Source organism: Seriola aureovittata, chromosome 12, assembly GCF_021018895.1.
Source record: "Seriola aureovittata isolate HTS-2021-v1 ecotype China chromosome 12, ASM2101889v1, whole genome shotgun sequence".
NCBI lineage: Eukaryota > Metazoa > Chordata > Actinopteri > Carangiformes > Carangidae > Seriola > Seriola aureovittata.
In genome coordinates, this window is record NC_079375.1 from 7,895,624 (window position 1) to 7,907,366 (window position 11,743).

The 11,743-nt window shown below is 36.9% G+C and overlaps 1 protein-coding gene and 1 long non-coding RNA gene across 4 annotated transcripts; one reads left to right on the forward strand and one right to left on the reverse strand.

The window, feature by feature from the left end:
* Positions 1 to 161: 161 nt before the first annotated feature.
* LOC130179362 (uncharacterized) lies at positions 162 to 862 on the reverse strand. Of its 3 annotated transcripts, none has more exons than XR_008829281.1 (3): positions 668 to 862; positions 385 to 487; positions 162 to 282 (listed from the first exon to the last, which is right to left on the reverse strand). It is a non-coding gene; the product is annotated as an uncharacterized LOC130179362 (long non-coding RNA). The 3 variants fall into 3 exon arrangements; XR_008829280.1 differs by having other exon boundaries at positions 385 to 490; XR_008829282.1 differs by having other exon boundaries at positions 385 to 490; positions 587 to 862.
* rab31 (RAB31, member RAS oncogene family) lies at positions 243 to 9,276 on the forward strand. The gene is made up of 7 exons (XM_056392284.1): positions 243 to 421; positions 1,884 to 1,963; positions 3,138 to 3,219; positions 4,486 to 4,557; positions 5,031 to 5,137; positions 6,126 to 6,235; positions 7,049 to 9,276. Exons 1-7 carry the CDS (start codon positions 386 to 388, stop codon positions 7,144 to 7,146), a joined length of 585 nt encoding a protein of 194 aa, XP_056248259.1. The 5' UTR covers positions 243 to 385; the 3' UTR covers positions 7,147 to 9,276.
* The last annotated feature ends 2,467 nt before the right edge of the window (positions 9,277 to 11,743 follow it).

Below are 11,743 nucleotides of genomic sequence, written 5' to 3' on the forward strand. Positions count from 1 at the left end.
AAAGTATATTTCCCTCTGAAATGAACTGTATAAGTAGCTATACAGTAGCAATAGAAATACTCAAGTAACATAAAAGTTACTCAAAATTGTACGTAATTACAGTACTTAAGTAAATGTTCTTTCCATCGCTGTTATAAATTCACTACAATGTCCAGTGTAGAGGGCAATGCAAGTTTTATTTTGAAAGTCATCACCGGATTTTGTTTTCCCCCCACTAAAATTGCTTGAAAGTCGTTGAAAAAAGATGGTCAGTCTGTCCGTTTGAGGGGCTGGGTTTCTCTTCTATCCAAAAAGAGGAAAAAAAGTCAGAGTTTCAAGCATGACGAGACAAAGACACTGACTGAATCATTGACAAATAATGATATAAAAACTTTAACAACTCACCATGGCTATAAGGGAGCTCAAAGTTTGCCTTTTAGGGGTAAGTTACAGATGTTTTTGTTGATCCATTTTGGGGAAAATTCCTTTAGCCTCCAGCGAGTGTAACCTACTAACCGAAAACATTTTGACGTGAACAACATATTAATAGAAGTAAGCGTCTCCAACTGACACTGTCAGTTTCACTTATTTGTTAGGCTGTCTTTACTTATCGTGTCGTTCTTTGTCGGAAAACTTGGAAATGTAACTAATGTTGGTAGCTAGTTGACTGAAATACTCAATAGCTCACCGACCGGTGGGCGCAGCAGTCATTTTAGGTTTGTTTTCCTATCGTCTGCGTCTGATTTCCATGTTTAAAGCGACTAAATCTGCGCTCTTGTGTGTTTTTGCCTAATGTTTTTCAACGGTTCTGACATTTTATCATCCATTACGTCATCGTTAGATCAACCGCTACAAGTCAGCCGTTAGTTTCCTGCTGCGTTAGCAAAACACAGTCCCTCTGTATAGACGGTGACAGAGATGGTCAGAGGCGTTTGGGTTGCAAACTGCCAGTTTATCAATGGAGTAAAGGGGAACTGGGAACATCGAAGAGCTACATAACGTTTACCAGGCCTGTGCATGCCGCCGAAGGCCACTGACATGCTCATCCACACATCTTAATAGCCAAATACTGTCCTTAACAATCTTTTGTTACTCTTCTGCTGTACATTCACTATATACAGTCAGAATCAGCATACATGAAATTAAGCCAAAGTAGAATAAGTTACAATATAAGGCCAGGGCCTCTTGTTTATATGTGTAACTTACTTAAGATAGTTCTTCACTGAGTGTGAGCAATAAGACACATTTATCCAGTGACTTACACAGTTTATTCAATGGTATGTTATTCTACAGGAACATATAGGCTACATTTAAAATGTTTGTTAAAGTTAATTCTGTTTGTGTGAGATCTTTAATTCTCCAGGAATACTTGACTCAGGGAATTAACAATCTGATCCAAAATATTTATAATGTATGGCTAAATAAGTAGAATGGAATAATTGGAAACTGGTTGAAATGGAGACAAAATTCTGCAGTATGTGAGAGAAATCCTAACAGGAACTGGTATTGCATTTCACTGCACTTCACTGACAACCGCAGACAATAAAGATGCTTAAGTCCGTGATTGTCATGTGTCACGTGTATGTGTGTTATGTGGGTTATCCTATGACAAAACTAAATCAAAGACAAAAGGCCCTAGCTCTTAACTTTAAAAAAAAAAAATTTATAAAGTTAATTAACTCGTTTCGTCAGTGACAGATACAGAATGTTGTCTTGAACAAATAAGTGATATTGATTATGAATACAGAGCTAGTTGCTTGATTCATGGACTAACAGGAACCTATCTGATGAGGTAGGCATATGACCAGACAGTTGCATAATCAGTAGTGTTCAATAGTGAGCACTGACTCTGTTTACGTTCGTGTTTAGAGTGCTGTGAATGATGTGTAACCCTCTGTTTTCAGGACACTGGAGTTGGAAAATCCAGTATTGTTTGCCGGTTCGTTCAGGATCACTTTGACCACAACATTAGTCCCACAATAGGGTAAGAGCATCGCAGTACAACCCATTAAAGACCATAACAGCAGAGAAACAGATCAGTCATGTGAAGGTATATTTGCTCCTGTACCAAAATGAAACAATAAGATTTGATATCAATCAAGGGCGTAGGCTTGGTAACAACATTGGTAGGGACAAAACAACCCCGTCACCCCTCCCAAACAAAGAAGACTGTTTATTGCTGTCAGCTGAATATTTATATAAGATCTGTATACATTACAAGGAAACAAGGAATCCATTAACAAGGAAATTACTTGTTAAAAGAAAAACAAAACTGCAACTATGCAAACCTACATCCTTGATATAAGTTCAGGCTTTATATCAGAATCTGCCAGTGAACTTTGAAGTCAAGTCAAATCATGTATAATATTAGTTAAGTCAGTGATACAGTTGGTACCTACTAGGACTGATTATAGTCATCAGAAAAACCTGTCAGACTTAAATACCACACCAATAACCATTTATAAGCTAAGTAGTTGGCTTTATGGAGAGATTGATGTCAACTAATGTCAGAAAAAACAAATTACCTAAGGAGACAGGAGACAAAATAGAATATGTCTAGGTTTCTTTGGTTCATTTACCCCAAAACAAATGCATATTTCTTAATGGAATTGTTCGTGTCTCTATCAGCAGAGTTTTAAAGCTAAGTAATTTAGATTATTCTTGTCTCTCTAATTATAACAGTGACCTTTACAGGCAGTGCATTCCTGTATTTGTCTACATAAACTTTATGGGTAAACACAAAATAGACTCCAGTACCTGGCCTGTAGGGAGCAGTGTTATGCAAAAAGTACACATGTAGCAAACAAATTAGTATACTGCACTGAAAACAAATGCCAAGCTTGAACACTTTATCTAACACATATATGGAATCAGATTCCTCAGAGAGAAACATTAGGCTGAGACAAGCTCAGATAGATTTTTACAGTAATTTTGTTATTTTGCTTTGACATGATTCAAAAACTGGGGATGAATATAAATGCACCACCCTCAGTCTAGTTTGATGGTTGGTGTATTTGTATCCATGTGCATGGCTGCGGGGTCGAACGTCTTTGTTCTCAGTTGTGCAGGTCTCCTGCTGACTTGCACAGACTTGTTTCCTGTGTTTCTGAAAGAACATGCTCACAAGCACAAAGTGAAATGCACTTTATCATCCACAGAGCATCATTCCTGACCAAGACGGTGCCATGCGGAAATGAATTACACAAATTTCTGATCTGGGATACAGCCGGACAGGAAAGGGTGAGTATATCCACAACATAAATTCATTTACTTACCACTAAGCTTTAAGTTTACACACACGACTCTTTGAATCACCTTTTTTAAAACAAAGTTAATTTTCCATTGCATTTGGCATCAGGAGGCTAGCAGTGACACAATCGCTTCACTGTCAGGGGTCCTCATGACAGGGAGTTATTATTAGGCGTGAAACAGGAGGATTCACATGGGTTCAAAGGTCATGAGACTGTGGTGTCTTCATAGTGATTCATTTGATGGAGGAGGGGTGGTGGTCAGTGTGTGTGTGTGTGTACGCTTGAAGCTTGCCAGACTTGCTTACAGCATGGAAAAAACTAGTGCACGTATTTCCTGCTTGTGTGTGAAATTGATACCTTGAAACCTCTGTAACCAGGGTTCATTGTTCTCTTTATCTGTGGGGGTTATTTGACGGAATGATGTCACCGCAGTTGATTAACGAAGATGATGTTTTTAGGATCTCTGGCAGAATGCAGAATAAAGACACTGTGTTAAGTTTTTGACCACTAGTGGTGCTCTCTGGTGGGCAAACTGTGTAATGGAGGCACCATTTCTACATGATCTCGAACTTAGTTCGACAGTTCTTTATTGCAAATATCAGCTGACATACTCACTGATATGTCGGCTGGTTTATCAGCTTGGCTCTAGTTTTGAAACATTAAAAAGGTTTTAAGAGGAAAGAAATGCCAATAAACCAAGTTTATTGCCAACTAGGTTTTCATATACAGGGAATTTGCCTAGGTTCATAATACTCAAAATATTACAAAGTAAGAGCAAATACAAGTGCAGAATCCAAAGTCAAGAATCACAAATATAAAACTGAAATTTATAAAAAATAAATATGTTAGATGTGGAGGGTTCATTAATGCACAGATAATAAAGTTTTTACATTAATGTAACGTGTAGTGTCCATGGGGCAGGATGAGATGTTTCTTCTGAACACTGGAGCAGCCTTCAGAGTGAGTTAAAAGTGTGAGGAAGTAGCTTTTCTCCATCAGCCACTCATCACTTAAGAATGTATGGGCACAGGATACTCACAGTACAGTACACTGTGTTAGACTTTAATGGGTTAACACAACATTTTATAGTTTTGTGAGTCGGTTTCACATGTAAGATTGGTTTAGTTATAAAGGTCATGGAGCGTTTTTGAAGCAATTTACCCTGTGGTGATAGTGCTGTCGGACTTTGCTCCAGAAATTAGATGTGATGTGATAAACTGAGTTGTGCTTTAAATGTGTTGTTGTTTTTTTTTAGTTTCACTCATTAGCTCCCATGTACTACCGAGGATCGGCGGCTGCTGTCATTGTTTATGACATAACTAAACTGGTAAGACTCATCATCTCTCATCATCTCAATTATACTTGGGTTGGGTGGTGAGCGTGTGTGGTGACATATTTAGTGGTTTAAAGCTTCACAGCTGTTGGCAGAATCCCAGAAGGCGAAATGAATAACTAACTGTTGTTGAAGTGTTCTTGAGCGATGCCCTTCACCCCTAACTTTACCAGGGGATCTGCTGATGCGTCCAGTAACTTCCTGGTGTATTAAAAAAAGTGTGTAACTGAAGAAGCTGGTTTCACACTAAGAGCTTGATGTAAAATTCAGTTACTTTTCCATCGGTCTAGGATGCCTTGCTTCCATGACTACAAATGTCATTCTTTCCTGGTCTGTTAATGGAAACTTGTCTGAAAAAAACTCCCATCTAATGAAATGAATATGTGACACCACTTGAAGAAAATGTGGGGCACATTCTCATAAAGTACCTATCCCAGAATTGACCATGATGTGTTCTTGTTGTTCAGGACTCTTTCCAGACACTGAAGAAGTGGGTGAAGGAGCTGAAGGAACATGGTCCAGAGGACATTGTTGTAGCCATAGCAGGAAACAAGAATGATTTAGGGGACATCAGGTGGGCTCATTTTCTTTTCTTAGGCTGTCATAGCTTTAAAAAAAAAAAAAACTACACACATTATGCATCACATACTTTAATTAAGACAACCCACGCAGCAGACTCTTCCAGGTTTAGTGAATGAGGCTCATTGTTGTGAACAAAACAATAAAGTCACCTTCTTGTTATACCTGTTGTGTAGCTCCTGTCAAGTTACATCATTAATAAGAGTATAAGAAGAATGCAACGCAGCTGGTAGCACAGATCAGTGTACTGTAACAGTCATTAGCTGGAATCTGTTCTGTACACACTTAAGAGTTTCATTAATAAGAAAATATTAAGTTCAATTTGTTTTTTTCCTCAATATTGATAAAACACACACATTCAAGGGAAAATTAGTATAGGACAAAACAAAGACAAATGAACAAACAAAAGAGGAGTCGTTAAAAAAAACAACATACAAATATGTAATTTTATAGTATAGTTCTGTTGGAGACTTTGGACTACAGCATACTATATCTACATTTACAATTCAAACGCATGGATTAAGTCACCCAGCTCACCTTCCAGTATCCTTTTGATGAGGGGTGTTTTTTTTCTTTTTTTTTCTTTACAATCTCAGATTATTGTTTGTCCTGGCCACTAAATTCTCAGTAAAGTTACTCAGTGTGCATTCTCAGTGAGTTTAATCAAAAGCACAGCAGTGCATTTCTACACAGGCCCCTGTTTGGACATACCTTTTCTGACTTTATAGAAATGTAGTTTGTGTCAAGAATCTTAATGAATTGTCATGCGGTGGCAAGAACAGCACTACTCTGGCGCAATTTCCTCCTTTCAGAAATACCTCAACTCGTCCTCCTCCTCCTCCATGTATCCTCTTTTCCAGCAGTCGTCCAGAGTAAACTAATTAGAGATGGACTGTATAAAAGTGATTGATGAAAATTTAGATTTTCCACAGGACATTTAACTGTGGACTCCACACTAACTTTAGTGTCCTTCTCTTTTACAGGGAAGTTCCTATGAAGGAAGCTAAGGAGTTTGCTGAATCAATTGCAGCTATTTTCATCGAGACTAGTGCCAGGAATGCTGTCAATGTTGAGGAGCTCTTTCAGAAAATCAGTAGGTTTCATGCCTTTATGTTGTGCCTATATAATGTGTGTCATTGTACTGTATGAGAGGAAGAAAAAGATTTGTGCTATTGAGGAAATGTTGTCGAAAAAAGGAAGCCTGTACACTCTCAGAATGGCTAGAGAAGCGTTTTCAAATAACTAAATAAATTGGCTTCCTTGAAGTTGGGGGACCCTTTAGAAACATAAAAAAAACAAGCAGAAACATGTCCTGACTTTTGCCTCTAGTATGGGTCAAACCTAAAAATGCTGGATCCCACATTTCCCTTAATGCAAATCAGCCGTGTCCTTCTTCTGTGCCTCCTTAATGCCCGTTTCTTTTAAATCCCACACTTACAATTTGTAATGCAGAGGTTTCTATTAAAAACCTCTCTCCCTCTAACATGTTTTAAGACATTCAAAATGACCTTGGTAGGAATAATAATTTGTGTCTGATATGGTATTTTGATGATTTCAAATACATTATTCTGCACAGTTCAAACATGCAAGTGATGTAACAATAAGTAAAACACATTTTTCTGTGGAGGGTGGAGATGTTAACTTGTGCCATAATGTGGAGCGGACAAGTTTTAGTGTATCAGACGATGTTGTGGTTATAAAATCAGGATTTTAGCAGCAGCAGAGCAGCAGCAACTTGGAAATAGCTTGGAAGTCAACTGGTAGTCTTAATGGGCTGCGCTGAGCTTTATTTTATGGATGATAGTAATGGTTGGATTGACAATGCACTGCCAAATAAGTGGGAATATTAATGTTAAACATGGCATGACTGCTTTGTAAATGACCCTTTGCTGTGTGTGTGTTTAAGGTAAACAGATTCCTCCCCTGGAAAATCCTGAGGTGGACAGCAACGAGTCCTTTAAACTCACCCGGCAGCCAGCTTTGTCCACCAGGAGATGCTGCTAGTACCAACAGTGGCAGATGAGATTACTTCCTTCAGCACCAGGGACCCCACCAGCACAGCTCATAGTCCACAATGCACACAGTGTCTTACTCCAGGGAAAGACAAGACAGTGGACAGACAGATGCCAGCTTGCACATGTGGTCACCTGCAACATGAAACAGAAAACCTGCCAACAGTATTATATGGGTCAGTGGACGTCATTTCATTTAATTGAAGCAGTTTCAAGTTTGATGAGGTTAGGAAGCAGAAAGCCATCCGTTTGTTCCCCTCAGGTGATGCCTGAATTACATTAAGATTTCTGTCTGTGTATTGAGATGGAAAAGCTCATTTCAAAAGGAAGTTTTAACCCACTATCTATGGTAACTTTAAATTTAAGCACAAATGAATAACAAGTCATCTGGCTGATGTGCTCATTAAAACTGGTTGTAGATGCAACTACATTTTCATTGTAAGAGTCGACTGCTCTGTAGATTTTCATTGCACTGTGGCTCTTCAATGTTTCGCCTTAAATGAAAGTTTTTTCTTTTTTATATTCATTATTATCAAGAGTAGACTTTTCCTTCTGGTGGAGCTTTTGTGTTCATGTGTGTGTGTCACCATAGAATTTCTTTAGAATATTTGAATAAGATGTTGTTCAGATTGAACCTTAGACAAGCATTCAGTTGTATAGCTCAGATGCTGCGGCTTTACATTCCACTTTGTCATGTGTTCTCACACACATTTGCTGCATAAGGGTTTAACTGTAATGCTGCAGAATGAACAGCTTAGAGCCCTAAATTGTAATTACAGTTTGACACTCCCTGTTGAAACACTGTGACCAATACTAGAATTGTTTACATAGTGATTTGTTAAAGATGTTTTCTACATGCTGAAATGTATTGTCTGAGATTTCACTACAGGGAATGACTGTATACGACTCCCAAACATGAGAAGTATTTTTTACCTGAAAAAGGGTTACATTTATAATATTAAGAAGAGAAAAGACCTGCATGTATTTTACTCTGAACATGTCTACAGCTGTTTAAGTTTCAAAAAAACATTGTGTTGTATATACTGACCAAACTCTAAAAGAACTTTTGGAATCTACCCCTGACTTTTTGGCTTTGAAAAAGGGGGACAAAATGGTAAGAAGGAAGACGGTCCTCAGCCCAACTGTGTAAAATGAGATTCTGAATTGTGTTTGCTGCAGATTCTTTGGCAGGAGTACCTTTGGATTTGACCACTTTAGACATTTGTAACAGCACTTTGACCACAGTATTAGTCATGAGTGACCTTTTAATATGTTGCAGTACTCCATAACAGTATGATTAAAGATTGAAATGGACAATTAAGTTAAATTCGATAGACATTAACATTATTCTAGTTCCACGTTTGTATTGTGTAAAAAAAACATGTTTACATTTGTACTTTGTCAGTTATAAAATGTACAGTTTTAACCACTTCTAATGAAGCTTAGTGTATGATGCAATTATAGTCTAATTTTGCCAATAGGTACTGTTCTCTGTATGGAAAGTCTCACCAATCTCCATTCAAAAATCAAACACACAGGACATTCCTCCCAGAATGTGATGTGACCCGATTTTGTTTTTAACCCTAAGGTTTTCTTGGGTAAATGTGCCACATACGTAATCCATCAATGATCTTTTAGTACAAACAAATGTCAACCATATGACTGCAATCTTCTGACAAAATGTATGGCAGTGATTACCTGAAAGTGGATTAGGGATTACTAAGTGAGTCAAATCTACAGCACAGCAAATCAAAAATACAGATCTTTCAATGGAGTCTGGACTGACACTACTTCCATTCAAGAGACATTGAAAAAAGAAATTTTATTAGAGGTTACATGTTGCCATTTCCAACAAGTACTATGTGCTGGCACACAAGTGCCTTTTTTATGTTTTTCTCAACAAATGTATGACATGGCTAAAAAGTGCGTACTGCCAGAATAATGCATGAATTACTACTCTAAATCTGTACAGACTAACTGTACGCATAACAGTCAACTTTGAAACTACCAGTTACCTGCAGCAATCCTTATACTGTATGCCTTAGTCATGCTTCCCTGTATCCTCTGTAGACCAGATTAACTTTTGTATATTAATCCATGTAATAAAGTAGTAATTATTCTATTTTTCTCTTTAGTTTTTTGTTACTTTTCCAACTGGAAAGATAAAATATATGTTTCAAAATGTGCACCAAAGACACCAGAACATTCTTAAAGGATTCAAATAAGGCCTCTCTAATTTTATTCTTAATGTGTCGTTAATAGAGACCAGAAAGATGAGTGAGAACACAGTCTCACTAACAAAAGGTTGATGCATTTCCATCGTTTTTGAGGTGTCAAGTAGGCTAACACCTCAAAAACCAAAACTCAGTGAAAAATGATACAATTTGGTTGCACAGTGTAGGATAAGCATTCACTCCAGTCACTGCAAACCACATTATGTGAAAAATAATGCCTTGCTTTATTCACTTCACCCAAAACAGCCTAAATTTAAAATGTAACTCCTCCCTTGTAAACATTGTACTACTCGCCCACTACCTTTTAGCTTTAATCTCAAAATAGGAAACACTTAACAAATTTGTCTTAAATTAAATTAGTGTTATTTTGGCACATACAGTACCAGTCATAAGATTGGACACACTTTCCGATTCACTTGGATGTCCAAACTTTTGACTGGTACAGTATATGGTTGACATGGCCTTTAGAAAAGTTGCAAACAGCACATATTAGTTGCAGAATGGAGCTTTTCCAGAGGGTCCTATTCAGTACGCTGCAGTGGATTACCTCCTCAGCTGCTTACAGAGGAGAGGGCTACACCTCTTGTCACGAAGATGGATTTAACAACAGCCACAGTTGTCAGCGGTGTCCGAGAGAGCAAAGTGGGGTATAAATAGTTCAAACTGAGAAAACACACTGTATGAAACATCAGGATTCCTCTCCATAAACAATTAACCTCTCACTTTCTTTTCCTTTAAGTTTTATTCTTATAAAGGTGCAAACTCACATCATTAGCATCACAAAACTTTTTTTTTTGTGAGGAAAATTTGGGGATTTTTCTTTTATGCAGCCAGCCTCTAGTGCTCATTTGAGGAAGAGTATCTTGAGGCTTTTCTGCACTGGCTTTAGCATTAAGACATGGCAGTCAAACATGTTTGTTTATGACTAGATTCAAGACAAATCTGAAACTGAGCCTATAGTTTGACCTGCTCAGCAGTAGTAATGTAAACACAGTGTGCTTGTTTGCAACTCTAATGTACATCCTCAAAGTCACATAAATGATTATAATGTAAAAAAGTATAAACAAAATGTTTATACTTTGTAGTACACTTGCATTTTATAACTTCTTAAAATCAGACATCTCTGTTAGAGAGTCTAGGGAGACATAATGCGTGCCTTTGAAGAGGGAATGTGTTAATAATGTTGGCGTAACTGATTGACAACATGTCTCTTGTTCCTCTGAGAGGGTAAACTGAGTTAATAATAGTCAAGTGTGGGAGAGAGGAATAGAAAACTTATTGAACTAAAGTGTTCAATTGTGCTCATGGCGCTGTAATTCATTTCAAGTAAATATATATAAAAATCACATATTTTATGCTTTGATGTTAAAATTTTGTGTTTTATTTACAGAAAAGTTTTAGTTCGTGTTAAGTATTACAAATATCCTGCAACTACCTATTATTTTCAATATTAATTAATCTGCCGATTATTTGTTGATTAACTGATTAATCATTCTGTCAATTTGTCTGACCAACAGTCCGAAATCCAAATGATTATTTGATTATCAAAATAGTTGTCAATCAACTAATTGATTAATCGACTAATCATTGCAGCTCTATAAGGTATGTTATAATTGATGGCAAACTCTGTACATTAATAAACAATTTAAAATGTCCTTATATCTCCTTACAACTATATTATAGTGTCTTGTGAAACAATTTTTTTTTTTATATAACGGTTATGAATGCTAAATAGGGGACTTAAAGTGATATAATTATCAGTTGTTGGTAATGTGATTTTAAGTGCAGGAATTAACTGAAAAGAAAGGAGAAAACAAATAAGTCCCACATGTTTAGCCCATTGGCATTTTCTTGTGTATAAAATAGCATCATAGTGTATAATTGCTATTTAAACCACAAACCCGAGAGGCCCCAAAAGCCCTAGGTTTACTATATATTGTGCCTGTCTACAAAATTGAATTAATCACAAATTTGATTAAACCTGTAGACCCTAGCAACCACCCATGTAAAGGGGTGTGTCATTATTTCCCCAGACACACAGACACCAACCAGTACCAGTACTCAAGAGCTGAACTGATTAGTTGATTAATCAATTGACAGAAAGTTAATAAGTTTCCCAGTTTTCTATAATGGTAAACTCATTGTTTGGGTGGTTTTTGACTGTTGGTCAAATGAAATGAAGCAATTTGAATATGTTAACTTGAGCATCAAGAAATAATGATGGGCATATTTCACTTTTTTTAAAATTTTATTTAATACACTAAACAATTAATCAATTATTAGAGAAAAGTAATTTACTGCAGATAATTGTTGGCTGCAGTTTTAGTTCTATGATGGAATAATTCAACCTTGTCC